This window comes from Scyliorhinus canicula, chromosome 7 (assembly GCF_902713615.1).
Source record: "Scyliorhinus canicula chromosome 7, sScyCan1.1, whole genome shotgun sequence".
NCBI lineage: Eukaryota > Metazoa > Chordata > Chondrichthyes > Carcharhiniformes > Scyliorhinidae > Scyliorhinus > Scyliorhinus canicula.
Window position 1 is genome coordinate 40681740 of NC_052152.1, and position 27154 is coordinate 40708893.

The 27154-nt window shown below is 45.5% G+C and overlaps 1 protein-coding gene across 5 annotated transcripts in view; it reads right to left on the reverse strand.

Annotated features, from left to right (window-relative positions):
• The window catches only part of cblb (Cbl proto-oncogene B, E3 ubiquitin protein ligase), a 238651-nt gene that overhangs the window by 53660 nt on the left and 157837 nt on the right, over positions 1-27154 (reverse strand). For 4 of the 5 annotated variants that reach the window (XM_038801836.1, XM_038801837.1, XM_038801838.1 and 1 more), the window contains exons 8-10: positions 25895-26092; positions 12754-12939; positions 6680-7042 (exon numbers count right to left, since the gene is read on the reverse strand). In XM_038801836.1, the coding sequence (XP_038657764.1) occupies positions 6680-7042; positions 12754-12939; positions 25895-26092 (747 nt within the window). The remainder of the gene's footprint in view (positions 1-6679; positions 7043-12753; positions 12940-25894; positions 26093-27154) is intronic. The other variant, XM_038801840.1, reaches the window with a different exon arrangement.

Genomic DNA, 27154 nt, shown 5'->3' on the forward strand with positions numbered 1-27154 from the left:
TGTGTTTATCACAACTACTGCCTGGATGTTGGGACATTGATTTGCATGATGTGTTGCCTATGGTCACACAACAGCTGGGCACAGAGAGTGGGATTCCCTTTGGTTGTGGTACAGTTACAATAAGAACAGATTGTATTTATAGACAGTCTTTAACAGGTGGAGATTTGGAACTCTCTTCCAGAAACAGCAGCTGACGCTAGAAAGATACATTTTTGTGAAGGTATTGAGGGATATGGGCCCAAAGCAGGTATATGGAGTTAGGCCACAGGTCAGCCACGATCTCATTAAATGGCAGGTGAGGCTCGAGGGGCTGAATAGCCTACTCCTGTTCCTATCAGTTCTACTTCTTCCCCAGTTTCCACCATGTAGCTGAGCCCTCTCTGAATAAATCTGTTAAACTAAGTAGCAGATGCACCTAAATTACACTTGGATTACTCCCAAAATGTAAAAACATCAGTCTGAATGGAGTCCAACTTCAGGATTGCAGTTCAAATGTGTTCTACTTGAGGCTGCTACTCCACACAAAGGTCAAGGTTTGGAAATAGTGATGTACATGCTTGGTGACAAGCCACTGTTCAAGTCAATCACAGAAAATTCTAACATTTTAAAGACACATCCTGAGTGATGATTAGTTATTTTCTCTCAAATATTAATTTCTGATTGGACATCAGATCTTCAAACAGCTGTAATCTTTCAACATCCACCCTGTCAAGTCTACTCAGGATCTTGTATGTTTACATTTTCCGTGGCTATTTAGTATCCGTAATAAGTCTGTTCAAGATAATGCTTACGTTGTAGGCCAGGCAGTTTCAAAGTGGGCTATTGATTGACTAATCTGTGAGACAGCTCACCTAATTTTTTGCGTAAGTCCCAGATTCTTGTAGGAGAATCGAATCCTCCTTACTAGAATCTGGGACTTACGCAAAAATTAGGAGAGCTGTCTCACAGATTAGTCAATCAATAGCCAAACATAGTAATACTCACAGAATCATATCTTACAGATCATGTTCCAGACACCACCATCACCACTCCTGCCCCACCAAAAGGACAGACCCACCTGAGGTGGTGGCAAAGTGGTATACAATCGAGGGGGAATTGGTCTGAGACTCCTCAACATTAACTGTGGCTTTCATGAAGTTCCATGGCATCAGATCAAACATGGGCAAGGAAACCTGCTGATTACTAGAATCGCACTCGCTTATCTGATGAAACAATAGCCCTCTCATGTTGGACATCACTTGAAGGAAGCACCGAAGATGGCAAGGACACAGACGTACTCGGGATGGAGGGTTTCAATATCCAACACCAAGAGCGGCTCGGCAGCATTACTACTGACTGAGCTGGTCGAGTCCTAGCTGACATAGCTGCTGGACTGGGTCTGCAGCAGGTGGTGAGGCTAGGTCAATCCCACAAGTCCCGAACCACTTGATCTTAGGTAATTTGGACATTCTTAATTCTCCCTCAGTGTACCCAAACAGGCGCCGGAATGTGGTGACTAGGGGCTTTTCACAGTAACTTCATTGCAGTGTTAATGTAAGCCTACCTGTGCCAATAAAGATTATTAATTAATACAAGGGGGAAGAAAAATGCTACACCTTCTCACCAGCCTGCTTGCCGCACATACATCTGTCCAGTATCGGTAGGAATGACCACTGCTAAGTCCGTGTGGAGACAAAGTCCCAACTTCAGATTGAGGATACACACCATTGTTCTGCGTGGCCCTAGCAACATGCTAAATAGGATAGATTTCAAGTAAATCTAGCAACTGATTGGGCATCCATGAGATGCTGTGTACTATCAGCAGCAGAATTGTACTCAACCACAATTTGGTACCTCTTAGCCAGGCATATCCCCCACTCTATCATTATCACCATGCCAGGGGATCAACCCTGGCTCAATGAAAAGTGCAGGAGGTCATGCTAAGTGCAACACCAGACATGCCTAAAAATAAGGTGTCAACCTAGTGAGGCTATAGCACATGACTACTTGTATGCCAAACCTGGTAAAAGTGGAGTCAATGGGAATCAGGGGGAAAACATTCTGCTGGTTGGAGTTACACCGAGCACAAAGGAGGATAGTTACTGCTGTTGGAGGTCAAATATCTCAGTTCAAGAGCATTACTGCAAGAGTTCCTTTGGTGCAAGAGTCCTAGAACCAACCATTTTCAGCTGCTTCATCAATGACCTCCCTTTCATCATAAGGTCAAAAGTAGGAATGTTGACTGCACTATGTTGAGCATCATTTGTGACTTCTCAGATACTGAAGCAGTCCATGTCCAAATGCAGCAAGACTTGGATAATATCCAGGCGTGGGCTGATAAGTGGCAAGTAACATTCAGGCCACACAAGTGTCAGGCAGTGAACATCTCCAACAAAAGGAATCGGAGATGAAAGGGGGAAAAAACTTAAGGAAATAGGTATAACTGAGTTGCGGTGGTTGTGTGGGGAAATGTTCTGAAGACCTGATCAGGCAGAAACATTTCCAAATGCTTTATGGATTTCCTCCAGGTGCTCCAGTTTCCTCCCATGGTTCAATGTTGTGCAGGTTAGATGGGTTGGCCATGCTAAAATTGCCCCTTCGTGTCCAAAGATGTGGTCAGGTGGGGTTATGGGGATAGGATGGGCGAGTGGGCCTAGGTTAGGTAGCTCTTTCAGAAGGTCGGTGTAGACTCGATAGACCGAATGGCCTCCTTCTGCATTGTCGGGATTCGACGTCTATATCTGAGAGTCTCACTACTATCTCTTAATATTCAATGACATTACCATTGCTGAATCCACAAGTGTCAATGTCCTGGACATTACCATTGAACAGAAACTTAACTAGCCATATAAATACTGCGACTACAAAGAGCAAGACAGAGGCTAGGAATCCTGTGGCGAGTGACTCGCCTCCGAACTCATTAAAGCCTGCCCACCATCTACAAGGCACAAGTCAGGAGTGAAATGGAATACTGTTCACTTTCCTGGATGAGTGCAGCTCCAACAACACTCAAAAGCCTCAACAACATTCAGAACAAAGCAGCCCGCTTGATTGGCACCCCTTCCACAAATATTCACCCCTTCCATCACCCACAAACATTAGCAAGAGTATGTACCATCTACAAAAAGCACTGCATAAATTCACTAAGTTTTCTTCAGCAGTAACTTCGAAACCCATGGCCGCTACCATCTAGAAGGAGATGGGAAAATAAAAAACACCTGCAAGTTTCCTTCCATGGCACTCACCATCCTGACTTGGAAATATATTGGCATGCCTTCACTGTCGCTAGGTCAAAATCCTGGAAATCCTTCTGTAACAGCACTGTGGGTGTACCTACACCACAGGGACGGTAGCGGCTCAAGAAGGCAACTCACCACCACCTTTCCAAGGGAAGTTAGGAATAGGCAATAAATTCTGGCCTAGACACAGGCAGCATGTTCAGACTCCACACAGACAGTGATCCGGGACAGGGATCGAACCCGGGTCCTCAATGCTGTGATTCAGCAGTGCTAACCACTGCGCCACCATGCCGCCCTCCGATCAATTCTATCCTAAGTCAACTCTTACATGTGTCAACTTCAACAAGGAGTCAACTAAAAGTGATTAGGGGCAGGATTCCAAGTTAAATTTCTGCTTCCTATTCTAGTGGTGTTGATGTTGATTGCAACACTACCTTAGCTGTGATAGATAAGATTTAAAGCATTGCACATCCAACAAGCTGACATTAGATGAAATGTCTGAATTTACAAGCGAGAATTACCATACATTTGTCAGTTTTTTGTATCCGCTGTCAAAATTTGCACCTGCTTCGGGCAGCAAACAAACACAACAATTTAAAACTGAAAAATGAGAAAAGGGACAGGAAGTGGCTTACAGAGACTAAATGTGCCAGGTTGCTAAGGTCATCTAGATAAGTCTTAAAATAACAATATAGATGAAAAACACAACAGCAGTCAGGTTTATACTCCAATCCACAGGAATCAAAAGTTAAACTAGAACTCTGGGCCTGGAAATTTGTTACAGGCATAAAGCTGGTGCCTGCACATGGTACGTGCTGCAAACATTCCACGTCAGAAATGCTCCAGTTGTCATACTGGTAAAGGCTCCAGTGTAAGGGGCATAGAATCATACCCGATACAGGATTGAGTCCTGTTCCACATGCAAAAGTTGTGGGATGAATGCTGCTGGCAAGGCCAGCATTTGCTGCCCAACCCTAACTGTGTTGAGAAGTTGGTGGTGTGCGACCTCATGAACCTTCAGTTCCAATAGGGAACTCAATGACTGATTCCAAAGGGACTTTGCTAAATGATGGAGCTGTATAAACTAGAGTACTGTCTGCAGTACTGCTCACCACACTATAGGAAAGATGTGATTGCACTAAAGAAGGTAAAGAACCACCAGAATGTTGCCTGGGTTCCAGCATTTCAGTTTTGAGGAGAGGCTGATTCAGCTAGGCTTGTTTTCCTTAGTGCAGAGAAGGCCGAGGGAGGGATCTGATTGAGGTATATAAAATTATGAGAGACATAGTAGATAGGATGGAACTTTTCCCCTTAGGAGAGGGGTCAATAACCAGGGGGCATACATTTAAGATAAGGGACAGACAATTCAGAAGGAATTTGAGGAAAGATCTTTTCACCCAGATGGTGGTGGGAATCTGGAACTCACTGCCTGAAAGGGTGGGAGAGACCAGATTCCTCACAACATTTAAGCAGCATTTAGATGGGCACTTGAAATGCCATAACTGGCGCCGTGTGTGTGTGTGTGTGTGTGTGTATGTGTATGTGTATGTGTATGTGTATGTGGAGAAGAATCGGTGGGTTCGCGCGATCCAGGGGTCCTCCCTTCTACCACGTCGGTCCGTTGTGCGGCTCCGCCATGTTACGCAGCACCAGCGTGCAAAGCGGCCATTTCGCACATGCATGGACCCAAGGCCAGCAGTGCAGGGCCGCGTATGGCAGCTGGAACAGCACAGAGCACTCCAGCGCCGTGCTGGCCCCCTGTGGGCAACAGAATCGCTGGGCTAAGAAGCCTATTGATGCCAGCGTGAAACACTCTGGTGTTTACGCCGGCGTCAACACTTAGCCGCGTTTTCAGAGAATCCCGGCCATCATCTTTATTTAATGTACATATATGGAAGTAGGAAAGTCAGTAGGTGTTACAGAGACAGAGGGAGGGCGGCAGAGACAGAGGGAGGGCGGCAGAGACAGAGGGAGGGCGGCAGAGACAGAGGGAGGGCGGCAGAGAGGGAGGGCGGCAGAGAGGGAGGGCGGCAGAGAGGGAGGGCGGCAGAGAGGGAGGGCGGCAGAGAGGGAGGGCGGCAGAGAGGGAGGGCGGCAGAGACAGAGGGAGGGCGGCAGAGACAGAGGGAGGGCGGCAGAGACAGAGGGAGGGCGGCAGAGACAGAGGGAGTGACAGAGACAGAGACAAAGCAATAGAGAGAGGGAGACTGAGATAGAGCGAAAGAGACAGGGCGATAGAGACAGAGGGTGGGCAATAGAGATAGAGAGAGGGCTATAGACATAGTGGAGGGCGATAGCGATAGAGAGAAGGCGATAGAGATAGAGAGCGAAAAGAGATATAAAGAGCAATAGAGAGAGCAATAGAGACAGAGAGAGCAAGAGAGAGAGCACGATAGAGAGAGCAATCGATAGAGAGAGCGAAAGAGATAAAGAGAGTGAGAGAGTGAGAGAGAGAGAGCGTTAGATAGAGAGAGAGCGATAGAGATAGACAGAACGATAAAGATAGATAAAGCGATCGTGATAGTTAAAAAACTTAACTTGGGAATCAAACGGTTCAAAGATGATTTCTTGAGGTTTGGTTTTGTCAATTGTGCTAATGGATGCAAAGCCCAAGTGTGTTATATGCAGGCAAGTGCTGGCAAATGAGAGAAGTTTCAGATTTTGAAAGAGAAGTGGTGGGTCAAAAATTCCTTTTGACATTAAGGTCCAGAGCCAGCTATTAACTTACAGCTAACTCAAAAATAAAAGACTAAGCATTGTACCTGACCTGACAGCACAGTAAAAACACGCCAAATGCCCATGAGGCCGTCGGCATTTTGGGGTAGCATCTCCCAAGTGTATCCAGTGCTGAAAAAAAACAAGCATTTTGTTGCTATTGCCCTTCACTACAACCTAAATGTTCGAGGTTGGATTTTCTGTTGTCACAAAGATGGAGACAGCACAAAGGAACTAGCTGAAGTCTGCGCCTGATAATGTGCATTGCCCTTTCCTCTTGTGAACCTGATAGGAGTGAGACAGTGAGGACTAAACCCGCTCCCCTTTCACATTATAGGTAAGCAAACGCGGCATGGGTCACGAAGGCCGGCCGGCGTGGGATGCGAAGGCTGGCCGGCTGGAAAAGGTGGGTCCCAGGGGGAAAGTTTGAAAAACCACTGTTGTAAACCACCTCCTCCTTCACCATTTGTAGCTTTTCACCATTTAAAAAGCACTTTAATCAATCTTTCTTGGGTCCAAAGTAGATAATCTCACACTTCCCCACTCAACTTCATTCCAGCCATTCTAAGGACTTTACAGCTGGAAATTCTGCAGGAGCCTGTTGTTAAAACATTTACATTATGTGCTGAGTTATTATAGCAGTCTCAGCTTTCATCATTCAATTAGCTACAAAATAAAACAAATCTAAGAAAACAACACCAACATTAATAGAAACTTAATTATAGGACCTCTATTCTAGTCCTTACCTTTGCGCTGTCATGGGATAATTCTTGGCGCCTGCCTGGTTTGCGTGGAAAACTTGGCTCTGTTACATGCCAGCTCTGTCTACCATTCAAATTATTAGGTGCTGTGTGGCCAGATTTAGGAGATCGATCACAACCAGATCTGCATTCTGTGGATGTGGTAGAACCATGCACATCCCTGGGAGACCAGGCTTCATGTGTTATATGTTGGTCCCTTAATGAAGCATCATCAGAATTATGTAACAAACGTGCAACCCTGCTTTCTGGTATGGGAGGTGGTCTCTCAGGTGGAAGAGGAGGTTCTCTGATGGGAGGTGGTGGTGCTGGGAGAGGCTTGTCCTGTTTTCGTGCCATGCAGGGAGATGACTGATTATAAAAAGAAAAATATTTCAGGTTACCATATCTCTTAATTTGCTAATGCCAAACAAGTACCAAAGAATTATAAATTAATTCAAGGGCATAGTTAACTCTGTTTCAAATTTAATTGATAACAAATGTACTAGTTTACTTTTCTTTTTTATAGTGATTAGGGAAACAAAATCAATTAAACTTTATAAATAATAGTATTTTGCAGTATGATATTTTTAAATAATAAATTAAAGGAGTCTGCATACTCAACATCAAAATCAGCAGGCAAAATAAATGATACCACACTCAACCGGGGACCAGTTGAGCGTGGGTTCAATTCCCGTACCAGCTGAGGTTATTCATGAAGCCCCGTCTTCTCAACCTTGCTCCTCGCCTGAGGTGTGGTGGTCCTCAGCTTAAATCACCACCTGTCAGCTCTCCCCCTCAAAGAGGAGAGCAGCCTATGGCCATCTGGGACTATGGTGACTTTACCTTACCACACTCAACAGGTCACATCAAAGTTCTGTAGCCCTCTCACCAGCAAGCCAAGCATGATGGCGAATAATCTGGCAACTAAGAGAGTGTGGCTGCTCCATGAGGGTTCCATTTGCCTACCACAGTGGAACCAGGCATTTTCAAGTGTCCCCAATTAAAGGCCAAGTGGATGATCCTACCGGCCATCACAGATACAAGTGTCCATCAAGTTTAATTTTCTTCAACTGGCATTAGGAAATTGTACACTGGGCACGGCAAAAGCTTAGGGGGCCTCACAATATCTTGACTGTAGTGTTGAAACCATCTAAACCAATGCTCAATTTTCTCATAACCAAGCTGTTCCAGTCAGTTATGACACTGGCATACGTTTAAAAATTAAAATACCCAGGTCCATCCAACAGACACAAAAACAGAATAAATATAAAAATTCAGCTTGGGCATAGTGTAAAATAGGTGATATCAAATCAATTGTCTGAAAACACCCCACCAATATTTCATTACACTGATTTCACAGGCAGTCAATGAGGCAGTGTCTGTTTAACACTACCATCCAAGATGAATTTTTATACCAACAAATATTACTGTCAATTATCCTATCAGCCTTCTCCCAATTGGCAGTAAAATGGTAGAAGAAATCAACAAGAATACCAGTAAACAATAACTAATTATCAAAACTCGGTTCAAGATCTCAGTTCATGGTCCACATTCGAATCAAAGCTCTGATCAAAACATGTACACAAGAGCTGAATTGCAAAGGAGAGACTGTCTTTTAAATCAAGGCAGCATTTATCTACCAAAGCAACCCAGTAAAACGGAGGTTGATGAGGTCAATGGAAAAACCAGTTAGGAGTTACGCCTTGCAAAAAGGAAGATACTTGTGGTTGTCAGAAGCTATTGAAACCACAGGGCATTGCCACAATTTATTTGGGAACAGATTCTCAGCCCAATCATCTTAGCTGCATCATCAATGGCCTTCACTCTGTCATTCTATCAGGAACTGCTTTTCACTATGATTCCAGTGTGTCCTGTTTTTTAAAACAATACTTTAATGGGTGGGAGAATCACTGGCAAGGCCAGCATTTATTGCTCATCTTTGATTGCACTTGAAAAAGTCGTAGTAAGTTCTTCTTGAACCGTTGCCGTCCATGTCGTGTAGGTACATGCACAGTGCTGTTAAGAAGGGAGTTTCAGGATTTTGACCCAGCAACAGTGAAAAAATGCCCAAGCTGCAGGAACTGCGCTCATCCAGGCAAGTATTCAAGAACACGTGTCTTGTGCCTAGGAAATGGTGGGCATGCTTTGGGAAGTTAGGTGGTGACAGACTCACCTCAGAATTCCCAGCCTCTGAGATAAGAACATAAACATACTAAGAGTAGGCAATTCAGCCCCTAAGCCTGTTCCGCCATTCAATACAATCATGGCTGATTTAATCTCTGCCTCACCGCCACCTTTCTGCCCTGTCCCCATGACCCTTCATCCAACTCTTCATCCCACTACTAATTAAAAACTTATTGATCTCCTCGTTAAATTTGTTTAGTGTTCTTGCATCCACTGCACTCTGGAGTAGAGAAGTCCACAAATTCCCGACCCTTTGAATGAAGTAATTCCTCCTCATTTTGTTTTTAAATCTGTCACCCTTTAGCCCAAAATTATGGCCTTTTATTCTAGAATGTCCATGGGGAAACATCTACTTTATGTCAACCCTGTCAATATCTTTTATCATCTTATATACCTCAATTAGATCTTCTCTCATTCTTCTAAACTCCAGCGAGTATAGACCTAAACTGCTCGATCTCTCTTCATAAGACAAGTCCTTCATCCCTGGAATCAACCGAGTGAACCATCACAGAACCACCTCTAATGCACTTACGTCCTTCCTCAAGTAAAGGGATCAAAACTGTACACAGAACTCCAGATGTGGTCTCACCAATGTCCTATACCAGCTATTGTAATCACAGTATTTATATGGCTAGCCCAGTTAAGCTTCTAGCAAATGCCTTCTAGAATGGTTGATGGTAGGAAATTCAGCAACGGTAATGCTGCTGAATGTCATGGAGAGATGGCTACATTCTTGCATGTTGGAGATGGTCATTGCTTGCCACTTGTGTAGCAAATATTACTTGTCATATTTAGACCAAGCTTGACTGTTGTCCAGGTCTTCCGAGAAGACTGCTGCAGTATCTGAAGAATTGCAAATGGTACTGAGCACTATGCAATCATCAGCGAACATCCCCACTTAAAGCTTGATGCTCAATGATAAAGCAGCTGAAGATGGTTGAGCCTAGGACACTATCTTGAGGAATACTTGCGGCGATGTCCGGGACTGAGGTGAGTTTGAACACCTCTGATAATGAAGCCTTCAGCAGATAGTATCTGTTCCACATCAAGTTCAAAGTTCAAAGCAACGATATTCTCCCAAAAGAGAACACTAAGTTATTTCCTGTGATCTTCAATGGCACCACTATCATCAAATCTCCCTTATGATCACCTTCTGGTTCACCAGTAATCATATTATAACTGGGCCAACGATATCAACTCTGCACTGTGCACTGGATGGGTCCGCTGCAATAATTGGCCCATCACCTCACCTCTGCAGGCCGCTTCGTCAAAGCTCAACTCAGAACTGCAATGGAATACTCTCTACTAGCCAGGATGGAGACAACTGTAACAACATTCAAGAGATTCAACATTATCCAAATCAGAGCAATCTGTTTAATTCATAAGTGCAGCAACTCAGTTGTCTTGACAAGACCTCCCTTCCCTGCAACAGTACCCCCAAGGACAAGAGTACCATATTTTGTGGGAACATCACTATCGCCAAATTCCCCTTCAGGTCATGCACAATTCTGACATTTATCATTGTTCCTTCATTGTTGATCCTTCAGATCAATATCCTGGAATTCTCTACACACTGCCATTTTGGGAGAACAGCATCACAACAAGGAGAAAGCAAACTACTATTGTTTCAGGAAAACAAATGTGGACAATAAATATGGCATTGCCTGCTTTGCCAATGCTCCTAGTACAGCATAGAATAGAAAATACAGCACAGAATAGGCCCTTCGGCCCACGATGTTGTGCCGGACTTTTGTCCCAGATTAAGGACAAATTAATCTACACCCCATCATTCTACCATAATCCATGTTGTTAAAAATTAATTTCACGGAGACTTCTGGTGGCCGCCATTGAGTGAATGGCCATTCATTTAGTAGCTCCTGCTCAAGGTGGAATTGTTTGGTACTTTTCACCCAACAGACAGGGTGTTTGTTGGTACAAAGTGCATAAACAGGGAGAGATAGAAATTCTCCTCCAGTAGGCCTGTTTATGGCTTATCAGACGAGGAGTGCAATGATCTAAGGACAGCAATGTGGTCGGGAGAACTCTCGAAGTGCGTCAGAGGGAAAGATGGTGGAAGGCTCTGGGGTGTGGTCCCCGGCCCAGCGCTCTACTGAGCAATTGGTGCAGTTTCTGAATGGCAAGCTCCAACAGCAGAGGCAAGATGCCATGGAGGACCCGGCTACGGTGGCGGAGCGTATCAGGGTTGCTGTGGAGAGTGTGGAGCAAAAGCTGGAGGCGCAGAGTTCGGCGCTCCAGAAGGTGGAGAAGTCAGTGGTGAATCATGAGGACCGGCTGGCATCATTGGGAGGCAGAGATGGTGCTCATGGGCGGAGGGTCAGAAGCAGTTGAGGGAGAAGGTGGAAGACCTAAAAAATCGCTGCAGGAGGCAGAATCTCCAGATTGTATGCTGCCTGAAGGGATTGAGAGAACGCAGGCCACAAAGTTATGTGGCGACTACCTGGGGGTGCAGATTGCTCAAGATTGGGGGTGGCTCCGTAGGTACAACATTTCTAGTTTGGTGGGGAGGGTGAAAGCTGATCTGGCAAGGTGGGATGGTCTCCCTCTGTCACTGGTGGTCAGGTACAGGGGGTTAAAATGAACGTGCTGTCGCGATTCCTGTTTATTTATTAATGCCTGCCGATTTTCCTGCCAAAGGCATTTTTTTTTTTTTTTTTAAGAGAGATTGAAGGGATGATTACCTCATTCATTTGTGGAGGGAAGGTGGCCAGAATTAAAAAGGTGCTACTACAGAGAGGAAGGCAGGCAGGGGTTTTGGGTCTTCCGAACCTGATGTATTATTACTGGGCAATGAATGTGGAGAAGGTACGGAGCTGGGTCAGAGGGATTGACTCCAGAATGGAAGGAGAGTTTGGGTAGGGGGTTGGGATTGAAGTCAGTAGCAACAGCACCGCTCCCGATGGCCCCAGGGAGATACTCAGGGAGTCCGATAGTAATGGCTTCGTTGACATTTTGGAGGCAGTTTCGCCAGCACTTCGGGTTGGGGCAGGGTCAAGGGAAATGCCGGTTCAGGGGAACCATAGATTTGAGCCAGGGAAGTGGGATGGAAATTTGCGGAGATGGGAGGAGAAAGGAATTAGGACACTAAAATATTTGTTTCTTGGGGGTCATTTTGCAGGATTGAAGGAGCTGGGAGCGAAGTATGGGCTGGAACAGGGGGAAATATTTAGATGCATAATACAGGTTCAAGACTTTGCCAGAAAGGAGATAGAGCTTCCCAGTAGAGCCAGCTTCCACATTGCTGGAGGAGGTGCTGACGACAGGGGGACTGGAGAAGGGGGTAGTATTGGCGGTTTACGGGGCTATTTTGGAGGAGGAGAAGGGATCAAGGCAAAGTGGGAGGAAGAGTTGGGAGAGGGTATGGAGGAGGGGTTCTGGTGTGAGGTGCTCCAGAGGGTGAACGCCTCCTCCTCGTGTGCGAGGTTGGGGCTGATACAAGTATTTATTTTTAAGAAAAATAATAATCGACATGTAGCTGTAATATTTACAGCAGCTTCTGAAGATTTTCCTCTCCCTATTTTTTCTCCAAGCTAAAATAAGCCACCAAGAGATGCCGGTGGTATTAATCAAAGCATGCATAAACATAAATAAGTACATTTTTAAAATTGTATTGCTTCCATGACAAACTATTTCATTGAATCTACTTGATGGAAAGAGACAAGAATGGCACAATTTATTCCTTGAATGAAACCATGAAACTGAATAATTTGCACAAGTGATTTTCATGCTAATTTTCTAGTTCTCAAAAATTATTTAAAACTCAAAATACTACCAGTCAATAACTCCTTATATATTATGTCTTGGCTCATATTAATGATGTATCTAATAATTGATCTTTACAGTTAAGTCACTTAATAACAGTCGCTTTAATAATTTACCTTTGGTGAACCGGTGGGACTGGCACATGGTGACCGAACCACTCCTTTTTGAATAAGATCCAACCGAGGTGGCACTGGGGGTAGGTTGAGGTGTTGAATTTGGAGTGGGTCTGGGGCTGCTTTTCGGCGCTGTGCAATAGGCGATGAGTTTGGTGATGACACTGGTGATATTTGCCTGTCTGTACACTGCAAAGACCAAATAGGATTATGAGGCAATAAATGTTCTATAATGGAGGACTTCATAAAGAATACTGATAGAACAACTTTTACTATAGTTTTCCAAATAGCCAACATACAGATGCTACCATGTATTTAGCAGCACCGTTTGTTTGGAAATAGATTCTAATCTTGATCTAGAAATTAACAACACAGAAGGGGGCACAGGCCCAACACAATAACGGCTCCCCAAAAGAGCCATCCAATTTAGTCCTGCTCCCCAATTTTGTCCAATAGCCCTGTAAATGTCCAATTGACTTTCAAAGTTTGTATGGAATTTGATTCCTCCAACGTTTCAGCTAGTGTGTTCCAGCTCTTGACAACTCTCTGCATGAGGAAATTTCTCGGCTCCCCTCCAGTTCTTATGCCAATTATTGTAAATCTATGACCTTTGCCAATCCAGATGCCAGAAGAATTAGTTTCCAAATTTCCTCCATCAAGATTCCTCATATTTTGAATACCTTGATTAGACCTCCCTCCGCCCACCCCCCCATAACCTTTTCTGTTCTATGGGGAACAATATTAGCTTCTCCAATCTTTGCACATAATTGAACTCCTCACCATCCTCGTAAACCTCATCTGTACCCTCTCCAAGGCCTTGAAAACTTCCCTACAAAAAGTGCTGCCCAGAATTGTATGCGATACTCCGTTCAGGCCAAACCAGAGATTTGACTTAATGTTGTTTTTCGCATTTAATGCCCCTATTTACAAAGCTGAATATACTGTAGCTTCTTAATCATCTTCCCAACTTGCCTGGTCACCTTCAAAGATTTGTGAATATGCCTCAGGTTCCTCTGCTCTTGCACCAACCTCAAAATAGTACCATTTAGATTATAGTGTCTCCATATTGCTTCTCTCAAAATGTACCACCTCTCAGTTTTCTGCATTAAATTATAGCGATCACATGACTTCCCACTTCATCAGTCTACACTTCCTTTATCAAAGTTAAGGTCATTTCAACATAACGCAAAAAACAATACAATTCGCTGGGGCCCCACTGTATGTTTCTATCTGGTTAGGACAATCATTCACCACTGCTCTCTGCCTCCCATCACTCAGCCAATTTTATACCCAAGTCACTTTTTAACCATGAGTTGTGTTTCTATTTTCTGAATAAGTGTGTTATGATGTACTTTCTCCAATGCCTTTTGAAAGTCATATATACACAATATCCACTACCTTTGTCAATCCCTTCAGTTAATTCATCGAATAACTCAATCAGCTTCGGCAGACATGATTTCCTTTCAATAAATCGGTGCTGGCAATCCCTTATTATCCCATGCTTCTCCAAGAAAATTCAACGTGCCCTTGAAAATTTTTTGTGGTAGGTTTGCCACCAGTTTGTGATCATCAGATTTATCTCTCTCCAGATTTTTGAACAAAGGTGTAACATTTGCAATCCTCCAGACCGCTGGCACCACTCCAATGTCCAAGGAGAACTGAAGGATTGCTGAGAGCTTCTGTTATCTCTATCCCATCTTCCCTCAGCAACTAAGATGCATTTCATCTAAACCAGCTGACTTGTTAAACTTTGAGATTTGCCAGCCTATTTTAGCAATCTATTTATATTTTTATCTAGTCCAATATCTCCACTTCTTCCTCTGATAATCCTCTTTTGTGAAGACAAACAGAAGATCTCATTCTGTATTTCAGCTCTTCTTCAGCTGATGAGTAGTATTGTCCACCTAAGAAACTCCGTTACTGGTCATGGGTTTAGTGGGTCCTTGCATGGCTGATGAGCCAGGTCCTAGAACTGCCTCTTCGACCGCACAATTGGCAGGTGTTTCCATGGGATGGCACGGTGGCAAGCACTGCTGCCTCATAGCGCCAGGGGCCTGGGTTCAGTTCGGGCCTTGGGTGACTGTCTTTATGGAGTTTGCACTTTCTCCCAGTGTCTGCATGGGTTTCCTCCAGGTGCACCAGTTTCCTCCCATAGCCCAAAGATGTGGTTAGGTAGACTGGCCATACTAAATTGCACCTTAGTGTCCAAAGATGTGCAGGTTAGATGGGGTTAGGGTTAGGATGGGGCAGTGGTGTTAGACAGGATGCTCTTTCAGAGGGTCGGTGCAGGTTTGATGGGATGAATATCCTTCTTCTGCACTGTAGGAATTCTATGACTCCGGGATGTACCGCAGTCCTTGGACTCCAGTTTGGTGGTATTCCTTTCTCAGGCTCCTTTTCCAGGCCTCCTCTTGTTGTCGGGTGTCCTCGAAGAATTCAATCAGGAGGTTCCTCCAAGTAGGTCACTTCTGAATGCAAGTATGGATGTCTATATTGCATTTCTTGAGGTAAATTAGGGTGTTTTAAAGCATTTCCTTTGTCCTCCTCTTGTTCTGGAGCTTTCCTTGAGCTGGGCGAAGTTTTACTTTGGTAATTTGGTCTCTTGACATCCTAAGCATGTGGTTGCTTCGGAGTTGGTTTCGGATGATAATGTCTCGATACTGGTGTTCTTAGCTCTTTCAAGGATGCCGATGTTAGCATGCCTGTCCTCCCAGCTGATGTAGCAAATCCACCTCAGACAGCATTGATGGTACCTCTCCAGGGCCTAGACTGTACATAGTCAAGGTTTCTGAGCAGTATAGAAAAGTTGGGAGGACGACTGCCTTGCACGCAAGGATATTGGTGTCAGTACAAATGGCCCGGTGGTCGAAGACTCTCATCCTTAGGCATCCAAAGGAGGCACGCGGATTGGGTACAATGTTGGAATTCTGCATAGATGTCAGCCTTAAATGAGAAGTGGCTCATCAGGTAGGGGAATACTCCACATTTGTAAAGATTTCTCCATTGATCTTGATGGAAGGGAAAGACCGGATCTTTCCCTGGGGCGGGTTGGTAAAGGATTTGAGTCTTCTTGAGGTGGCGGCTGAGACCGAATCTTCGGTATGCTTCTGCAAAGGTGTCAAGCATGGCTTGGAGATTCTCTTCTAATGGAGTGGAAATGGCGATGTCATCCACATACTAAAGTTCGATGAGCGATGTCAGTGTCGCTTTCTTCTTGGATTTCAACCGGTTACGTTTGATATGTTTTTTGTCCATCCTGTAGACAAAGTCCATTTTACTGGGAAGCTTGTCCTCAACAAGGTTAAGGATGGTGGCAATGAAGATGGAGAAAACATTGTGGGCTGGGATGGGGAGTACTGACACATCCCTGCTTGACTCCAGTCTTGATCTCCAAGGTTTCTGTCTCATTTCCGTCGATGAGGACTGTCGCCGACATTTTTCCTGATTGACAGAGTCAAAAGCCTTGCTCAGATCAATGAAGGCCAAGAGTGGTTGATGTTGCTCCTGCCATTTCTGTAGAATTTGTCAAAAAGTGAGAATCATGTCCATTATTTTACAGTTTGGGCGGAAGCCACACAGGCTTTCCGGAAGGATTTCTTCCGAAACTGGGAGAAGGCAGCTAAGCAAGGATTTGGGCAATGGCCTTCTCAGCGATGAGTGTAGGCAAATGCCTTAGTTCCCACAGTCTGCTTGTCTCCTTTCTTGAAGCCCCTGAGGTCAGCAGGAATTTCTTCTTGTCCCAGATTTTTAGGAACAACTGATGGAGATGACGGGTAACCTCTTCTCCTCCATGTTTGAAGATCTCCGCTGGAAACCCGTCCATCCTGCAGCTTTTCCATTCCGCACATGTTTAATGGCGACTTTGACTTCGTCCAGTCTTGGTGGGAGTCCCAAGATCATCTTTGAAGGGGAGTTGGGGGATTTCCTCAAACACTTCCTCATCTGTAATTGTATCACGGTTTAGGAGTTCTTTGAAGTGTTCTCTCTATCAAAGGCTGATGTTTCCTCTGTCTTTCAAAAGGATCTCAGTTCACACCTGATTGAGGCCTAGGGTGCTGGATCCATATATTGCCTTTGCGGCACGGCAGAAGCTCCAGGTGTCATGCTTGATGGCCAGGATTTGCAGCTCGGCTTTCTCAGTCCACCATTGGTTCTTCATTTCCCGAGTTAATCTTTGTGCCTTCATCTTTGCTGATTGCTGAACTCTCCTCTTTGCCTTGCTGGTTATCATTTTGGCAGGCACAGATATCTTTCCTCATCTTGACAATAAGGTCTTAGATGGTGTGGCCCTTCTCATCGAATCAGCATTGAAGTTTCCTGGTCCTGGAGCCGATGAGCTTGGGATGATAGCTGTCTTTGCTCCTTCGAGTTTTCCTCCACTCCATTAGAATGAATACTTTCAAGATTTTGGAAACATTATTGGAAGTTCACTAACATGCTTGGCCTTTGAAGCCGCTCAACGATGATCCTGCTGAGCGGTTTGCTGACCTTCTGCTGCTTCTGGTGGAGTTTGATGGACATGGGAGGGGCAGATGAGCCGGTGGTCTGTTCAGCCGTCATCTGCACTGGTTTTCGCTTTGGTGTTGAGGGCTTCCTTTTGGTCTTGAGATTGAACGATGACAAAGTCAATCATGCACCAGTGCTTTGATCGTGGATGTCTCCAGGAAGTCTTGAACTTGTCTTTTTGGCAGAACAGTGCGTTAGTGATGACAGGCTGGTGTTCTGTGCATTTGGTGAGCAGGAGTTGCAATTCCACCTCATTCCTTTCCAATGGTTCTTTTTCATATTTGAAAGTGCATTCCAGCCCTGGCATTGAAGTCCCAAGGAGGACGATCTTATCTTCCTCAGGAATGTTGGAAAGAATGATGCTTAGGGTGGTATAGAAGCCATTTTGGCTTCACCGTTGGCATTAAAGGTTGGGGCAGAGGCACACATGACCGTTGCCTGCTGGTTCTTGGCAAGTTATAGACGGAGAGTCAAGAGGGGCTCATTGATGCTGACACAGAGCTTAGAGAGTCGGTTGACGAATTCATTTTTTAAAAAATAAATATTTTATTGAGGTATTTTTGGTATTGTAACAACAACAAAATAAACAATGTACATGAAACTATAAACATAGTGCAAAAGCCATCACTCTCCCTTACAGGTCTCACCATTATTAACCCCCTACTCTAAGCTAAACAACCCTCCCCACCCTTCGGCTGACGATTAATGGTTGCCACCTCCGGGCGAACCCTAACAGTGAACCTCTCAAGGCAAACTTGATTTTCTCCAAACAGAGAAAGCTAGCCATGTCCGATAGCCAGGTCTCCGACTTCAGGGGCTTTGAGTCCCTCCAAGCTATTAGCATTTGTCTCCGGGCTACCAGGGAAGCAAAGGCCACAACGTCTGCCTCTTTCTCCTCTTGGATTCCCGGGTCTTCCGACACCCTAAAAATAGTCACCTCTGGACTCAGCGCCACCCTTGTTTTTAACACCGTGAACATGACATCTGCAAACCCCTGCCAAAATCCCCTAAGCTTCGGACATGTCCAAAACATGTGGACATGGTTCACAAGTCCTCCCGCACATTTTGCGTGCTTGTCTTCCATCCCAAAGAATCTGCTCATCCGGGCCACTGTCATGTGAGCCCGATGAACAACATTGAATACTATCAGGCTGAGCCTGGCACATGTTGCGGATGCATTGACTCTACTCAACGCGTCCGCTCATAGATCATCCTCTATCTCTCCTCCAAGCTCCTCCTCCCACTTGCGCTTCAGCTCCTCGGTCTGCGTCTCCTCTGACCCCTTGACATTTATAAGTTCCTTGCAAATGTCAGAGACGCTCCCTTCTCCTACCCATCCTCTGGAAACTACTCTGTCATGAATGCCCCATCACGGTAGGAGCGGGAAGGTTGACACATGTTTACGTAGGAAGTCCCACACCTGCAGATACCCGAATTTGTCTCCCCTCGCCAACCCAAACTTCTCCTCCAGTGCCCTCATACTTGGAAAGCTCCTCTCGATAAACATATCCCCCATCCTCTCAATTCACTGGGTTGTGGAGCACCGTGCCGGCGGGAACAGTATAGGCGCAGTTACCAACGCCCCCAGATTGGTGCCCTTGCATGAAGCTGCCTCCATACGCTCCCATGCTGACCCCTCCCCCACCACCCACTTCCTGATCATGGCTATATTCGCCGGCCAGTAATAGTTACTAAAATTTGGCAGCGCCAGCCCGCCCTCCCCGCCGACTCCGCTCAAGCATTACCTTCCTTACCCGCGGGGTCTTGCCCGCCCAAACGAAGCCAGTGATCATTTTGTTGACCCGTTTTAAAAAGGACCGCGGAATAAAGATGGAGAGACATCGAAACACGAACAGGAATCTCAGGAGGACTGTCATCTTCACCGTCTGCACCCTCCCAGTCAGTGACAAAGGAAGCGCACCCCACCTTCAGAAATCGTCCTTCATTTGGTCTACTAGTCAGGCCAGATTTAATTTATGCAGCCTGTCCCATTCCCGCGCCACTTGAATGCCTAGCTACCTAAACCTTCCCCCTAAACACAGCTCCCCCAATCGCCTCTCCTGCCCCCTCGCCTGGACTGCAAACATCTCACTTTTCCCCAGATTTAGCTTATACCCCGAAAACTGGCCAAATTGCCCTAGAATCCTCATAATTTCTTCCATCCCCTCTATTGGGTCCGATACATACAGAAGCAGGTCGTCTGCATAGAGCGAGACTCTGTGCCCCCCCGACCAGCCCCTTGAGGCTCTCAGAGCAATCGCCAAAGGCTCTATAGCCAGCGTGAACAGCAATGGGGAGAGGGGGCATCCCTGTCTCGTCTCCCTGTGCAGTCTAAAATAGTCCGATGTTGTCCTACTCGTCCGTACGCTTGCCACAGGAGCCTGATACAGCAACCTGACCCAGTCAATAAAGCACCGCCCAAATGCGAACCGTCCCAGTACCTCCCACAAATAATCCCATTCAACCGATCAAAACCCTTTTTCTGCATCCATTGCAATCACTACCTCCACACCTCCCTACCTTCTGGGAGCATCATGATCACGTTTAACAACCTTCTTACATTGGCTACTAACTGCCTACCCTCAACAAACCCAGTCTGGTCTGCCCCAATAACGTCCGGAACACAATCATCAATCCTGGAGGACAAAATTTTGGCCAGCAATTTGGCATCCACATTCAACAGGGATATCGGCCTGTAGGACCCACACAGCTCCTGGTTCTTGTCTCACTTCAGAATCAGCAAAATCGTGGCCTGTGACAACATCGGGGGCAGCACCCCTCTTTCCTTTGCCTCATTGAACATCCTCATCAACACCGGCCCCAATATCCCAGAGAACGTGTTATGAAACTCCACTGGGTACCCGTCCGGCCCCGGAGCTTTACCCGACTGCATGGCCTTCAGACCCTCCACTATCTCTTCCAGCCCGATCGGGGCCCCCAGCCCTTCTACCAGCTCCTCCAGGAAGTGCCTCATCCCCTCCGGCCCCGTAGGGGGTTCCGACCTATACAGCCTACTGTAGAAATCCCTAAATGCCTTATACACCCCTGCTGAATCTCCAACCAGGTTCCCATCTCTGTCATTTACTTTCCCTAGCTCCCTGGCTGCCTCCCTCTTTCTAAGCTGCTGTGTAAGCATTCTGCTGGCCTTCTCTCCATACTCATAGACCGCCCCCCCTCGCCTTTCTCATCTGCTCCACCGCCCAACCTGTGGTTAACAAGCCGAACTCCGCCTGTAGCCTCCGCCGTTCCCTTAAAAGCTCTGCCTTTGGGGTCTCCGCATACCTCCTATCGATCTGTCGTATCTCCTTTACCAGTCGGTCCGTCTCTGCCCTGTCCACCTTCTCCCTATGGGCCCGTATCAAGATCAGTTCCACTCTGACCACCGCCTTCAGTGCTTCCCAGACCACCGTTGCTGAAATTTCCCCCGTGTCATTTCCTAAGCCGCTCGCACACCTCTTCGTCGGCCAAAAGTCCCACATCTAACCTCCAGCGTGGGCGCTGGTTACTGTCTTTACTAACCTGCAGGTCAACCCAGCGCGGAGCATGGTCTGAAATTGTGATCGCAGAGTACCCAGTGTCCACCATCCCTGCCAGTAAGGCCCTACCCAAAATAAAGAAATCAATCCGGGAGTACACTTTATGCACGCGCGAATAGAAGGAGAACTCCTTCACCCTCGGTTGCCCGAATCTCCATGGATCTAAACCCCCCATCTGCTCCATGAACCCTTTTAGTTCCTTTGCCATTGCTGGCACCCTGCCCGTTTTCAAGCTTGACCGGTCCAAGCCAGGATCAATAACTGTGTTGAAGTCCCCTCCCATGACCAACCTGAGAGTGTCCAGGTCCAGTATCTTCCCCAGCATCGTCTTCATTAACTCCCAATTTGGCACGTACACGTTTACTAATACCACGTGCACCCGTCCAGTTTCCCACTGACCATAATGTACCGACCTCCCACATCAGACTATTCAACCCGCCTCAAACACAACCCGCCTATTGATCAGGATCGCGACCCCTCTAGTCTTTGAGTCTAGTCCCGAGTGAAAGACCTGACTGACCCAGCCTTTCCTCAATCTAATCTGGTCAGTTACTCTGAAGGTGCATCTCCTGCTAACCCCCCCCCCCCGATCAGCCATCCCCTTTTTTGGACCCACCTCCAGCCCATGCTCCGCACCTCCACCGGCCCGCCCCCAGGCAGCCTCCGCTCCCAACCTCCTCTGTTCCTTAGCCCAAGTCCCTCTCTCGTCAGCAGAACATTTACCCACCCCCTAGTAACAACACTCTAACCCAAACCCTTTAATAATCCGAACATATGCACCCTCCCCTCCCCCACCGCGCATCCGTGAGCTAGCCCACCCAGTTAGTTTGGTGGCCCCCATCCCTGGCGCCGGATAATCTCCCACATATTGTTCCTTCCCCAGCCTCCCGCTCATGCAAACATACTCCCAACATCAAACAATTCCCACACCGATAGAAAAACACCAAGATCTAAACAAGCACACCTCCATCCCCCAACAGTGCAAATGAAAACCTTAACTCAATCAGCTCTACCGCTGGTCCCAAATCAATGCAAAAGGCATTACAAACAGCTTCCACAAAAAACCAAAAAAAAACATGACGTTGCAGCGAAGTTCAAAGGTTCTCAATCCATCACCAGTCTTTTCCTTTTCACGAAGTCCTGCGTGTCCTCAGGCGACTCAAAATAAAAGTGCTGTTCCTCGTGCGTGACCCAAAGACGGGACGGATACAACAGTCCGAACTTAAAAAAGATCGACCTAATCTGGTTGAAGCCTGCTCTTCTCCTGGCCAACTCCACACTCAGGTCTTGGTAAACCCGCAGGATACTGTTGTCCCACTTACAGCTGTGTCTGCTTGGCCCACTGCAGAATGCGCTCCTTTTCCAAGTACCTGTGGAATCTCACCACCATTGCCCTTGGAGGTCTCCCATTCGCAGCATCCTCGCGAGCGCTCTGTGAGCCCTGTCCACCTCCAAGGGTCGGTGGAATGCCCCATCCCCCAGCAGCTTCTCAAACATATCTGCGATGTATGCCCCAGCGTCTGCTCCTTCAGACCCCTCCGGGAGCCCAACGATTCTCAAGTTCTGCCGGCGGGACCTATTCTCTAGGTCCTCCACCTTCTCCAGGAGCTTCTTCTGCTGGTCTCTCAGCATCCCCACCTCCAACTCCACCGCAGTTTGATGTTCCTCCTGCTCAGCCAGCGCTTTCCCCACCTTGTGGATCGCCCGATCTTGGGCGTCCAATCTAAGCTACAGCCACTCAATTGACTCTTATCAGGTCAAGCAGTCCCGTTTCTGCTTAGCAAAGCCTTCCTGAATAACTTGCATCAGCTGCTCCGCTGACCGCTGGGTCGACAAACCAGAGGTCCGGTCCCCTGCCATGCTGTCTCCTGCTGCAGCTTCAGCCCAAGCCGTCTCTGTCATTCTGTTTCTGCCTTTACGAGCACTTAGCTAAGAACATAAGAACTAGGAGCAGGAGTAGGCCATCTGGCCCCTCGAGCCTGCTCCGCCATTCAATTAGATCATGGCTAATCTTTTGTGGACTCAGCTCCACTTTCCGGCCCGAACACCATAACCCTTAATCCCTTTATTCTTCAAAAAACTATCTATCTTTACCTTAAAAACATGTAATGAAGGAGCCTCAACTGCTTTACTGGGCAATGAATTCCATAGATTCACAACCCTTTGGGTGAAGAAGTTCCTCCTAAACTCCGTCCTAAATCTACTTCCTCTTATTTTGAGGCTATGTCCCCTAGTTCTGCTGTCACCCGCCAGTGGAAACAACCTGCCCGCATCTATCCTATCTATTCCCTTCATAATTTTAAATGTTTCTATAAGATCCCCCCTCATCCTTCTAAATTCCAATGAGTTCAGTCCCAGTCTACTCAACCTCTCCTCATAATCCAACCCCTTCAGCTCTGGGATTAACCTAGTGAATCTCCTCTGCACACCCTCCAGCGCCAGTACGTCCTTTCTCAAGTAAGGAGACCAAAACTGAACAAAATTCCATTTGCCTTCTTAATCACCTGTTGCACTTGTAAACCAACCTTCTGTGACTCATGCACTAGCACACCCAAGTCTCTCTGAACAGCGGCATGCTTTAATATTTTATCGTTTAAATAATAATCCCGTTTGCTGTTATTCCTACCAAAATGGATAACCTCACATTTGTCAACATTGTATTCCATCTGCCAGACCCTAGCCCATTCACTTAACCTATCCAAATCCCTCTGCAGACTTCCAGTATCCTCTGCACTTTTCGCTTTACCACTCATCTTAGTGTCATCCGCAAACTTGGACACATTGCCCTTGGTCCCCAACTCCAAATCATCTATGTAAATTGTGAACAATTGTGGGCCCAATACGGATCCCTGAGGGATACCACTAGCTACCGATTGCCAACCAGAGAAACACCCATTAATCCCAACTCTTTGCTTTCTATTAATTAACCAATCCTCTATCCATGCTACTACTTTACCCTTAATGCCATGCATCTTTATCTTATGCAGCAACCTTTTGTGTGGCACCTTGTCAAAGGCTTTCTGGAAATCCAGATATACCACATCCATCGGCTCCCCGTTATCTACTGCACTGGTAATGTCCTCAAAAAATTCCACTAAATTAGTTAGGCATGACCTGCCCTTTACGAACCCATGCTGCGTCTGCCCAATGGGACAACTTCTATCCAGATGCCTCGCTATTTCTTCCTTGATGATAGATTCCAGCATCTTCCCTACTACCGAAGTTAAGCTCACTGGCCTATAATTTCCTGCTTTCTGCCTACCTCCTTTTTTAAACAGTGGCGTCACGTTTCCTAATTTCCAATTCACCGGGACCACCCCAGAGTCTAGTGAATTTCAGTAAATTATCACTAGTGCATCTGCAATTTCCCTAGCCATCTCTTTTAGCACTCTGGGATGCATTCCATCAGGGCCAGGAGACTTGTCTACCTTTAGCCCCATTAGCTTGCCCATCACTAACCTCCTTAGTAATAACAATCCTCTCAAGGTCCTCACCTGTCCTTCTAGTCCTTCTCTCCATGCACCCATGTGGGAATTCAGTACACAATTGCCTCGGTCATCAGTTTTACAATTCAAATGCTGTAGAAAATCGGGGGTGAAAAAGGTCCAAAAGGCCGACCCGAGCGGGAGCCACAAAATGTGTGACTTACTCCTTCATTGCCGCCACCGGAAGTTCCAACGAATTCATTCTTGGTGGCAAATCCAATTCCATGCATCCTAGGCTGATCCTCCAGTTTTCCTCCCCAGAAGAAGGAATAACCTCCACTATGTTCCCTCAGCTGCCCTTTGCCTGTTCTTTCGGGTCTCTCGCATTGTGGCAGCGTCAATGTTGAAGTGCCTGAGTTCACAGGCAACAAGTGCAGTTCTCTGATCCGGCCAAATGTTTTGCTCATTACCCATGGGGGTTAGTACATTCCAGTTTCTGAAATTGAATTTAACTTTGATTTTCTGACCGCAGATAGATGAGCCTGCTGGATGCAGTCTTCCATCCAGGTTGGAGATGGAACAAACTATATTTAGGGCACCTTGCCTCGCTCTTTTCCCATGCAGTGCAAGGAGAGTGGATCCTGAAGAGGATTGCTAACTCATGACGAGAGCTGCCAAAACACTTCCCTGCTCCTATTCCAAGAGTGAGATGATTGAATCAAATCATGATTCGAAAAGCTCACATGATATTGGTACCATAATACGCCTTATTCAGTTAGCTCAATGGGTTAATACATCTTTATTTTCTTTTAACTGCAATTGATTGCAAATTTGTACAAATCTAATTAAACAGACTTCAAAATTGGCACAACCTTGAGAGAATTGCGTTTTTCTTTTTATTGAGGCTCATCTTATGGAGCTTTGCTATCTAAAGCTCTCTCACTACGATCCCAGGAAGTAGATTGTTATCAAGATCCAGGTGAAAAGATTTCACTATAAGCGATATTAATAATTTTGAGGGGTTTGGTGGGAGGATGGGATTGTTGTTATTGATATGGGGATTGACATTGCATTTGTTATTGATTATTATTTATTGTTGATGGGTGTAAATTTGGGAGAAAATGTGAAAAAGGAGAATAAAAATATTTTATTAAAAATATATAATAATTTTGAACGTTCAATAGATTTCATAAGACTATATGACTGCTCTACATGACTATCATGTATTAATTTCTAATGGTACAGGCCGAGTACTGCATTGCAAAATGTACCATATTAGATACAGGATTTTCATCAGATAGATATGGGGGAGGATTTTCAAATTTTATTTTATTAATTGTGTACCACAGAGTCCAGCAGACTATATCTGAGCAAGTTAAGAGTTTCACACAGCAAATTCAAAAAACATCTTATTGAAAACACTACTACTTTTGTCAACCAATAAATGTGCCAAAATTGAACGAATGTTAAATTATAGCAGTGTGTTATCACACAATTGTTTGCTTATAGCTGAGCCACTACTGCTTATGTCTGAGGACCACTTTTCAATGCAAGTCCATCTCTGAAGTTATATGTTAGCATTAGCACATTTTGCAATCACATGTCCAATGTGTTAATGCATCAAACACAACCACAACTCAGAAAATCTGATTCAGATGTGTACTATTTTCAACCCACCTTTCTAAATGAAGCTAGCTTGTTCATAACGAGTGAGTCATCACGGTCATCATCATCATCCAGATCCAACATTGGCATGTTAAAACTGTCAAGGCAAAATTTGGCTCCATCATCTCTCGGATCAAAAGGATCAACGATAATTGGTTCGGTACCTTTGATCTCACACCGGCAAAATGGACATCCTTGTCCATCAGATTCCTATATAGAAAATAAATCAGCTATTATATGAAAGCAACGATAGGTCTGTGCTTTAGGTAATAGCAGGATTGAAGAAGGATTTCTGTATATAATCAAAACCTCATTCACAACATAGATTAATGCAAACCCCAAGAGGTGCGATGCATCTGTCTATTTAACTTCATTTTTCATTTAAGGTTGCATGGTCTGAGGCTTATTAATCACAAAAAATATACTACAGTACGTGGAAGTTTTGCTCAATATTTTTCATGAAATGTGGATATTAAGCCAAGTAAAGCACATTTTAAAAGGAACTATGAAAATGAAATGAAAATCGCTTATTGTCACAAGTAGGCTTCAAATGAAGTTACTGTGAAAAGCCCCTAGTCGCCACACTCCGGCGCCTGTTCGGGGAGGCTGTTACAGGAATTGAACCGTGCTGCTGGCCTGCCTTGGTCTGCTTTCAAAGCCAGCAATTTAGCTGTGTGCTAAACAGCAATAAATAGTTAGTATTATGACCTGAATTAAACAAGTCCAGAAGCAACTTCAACAAGATTACTGAAGTGCGGAATTCTAGACATTCCAACTTCCCAAAATGAATTTTACCTCGATTCGTCAAATTATGAATAATTTAAAACAATGTGTTAAGAGTGCAATTAAAACAATGTTAAAACATTCTGCAACGGCCCAAAGGCTATCTTAGAAGTCTTTACAACTGGCATTATAACAAAGGTAAGAATGGGATGACCATGGCACACAACTACAAACGGTATTGCGCAATATAAATTCAAAGGTCAGCAAAATTGGCACTTGATCGCGAGTATATTTGAAGCAGGAAATGGCACCATTGTCAGTCACTCAAGGAATTTGATGTTCAAATTGACCAAAAAAAAAACAGAACTTTTACTGCATATAATAATTTACCACAAGTCTTCAACCACCTCTTTCGGACAGGGAGGGACGAGACTACATATCATTAAGCGTTGGCTAGGAACAAGAATTTTAATTAATCAACTCATTACTAAGGAGCCAGAACTAAAAAACCACAGGCCTAGAAATTTACAGGGAGAATGTGGAACAGCT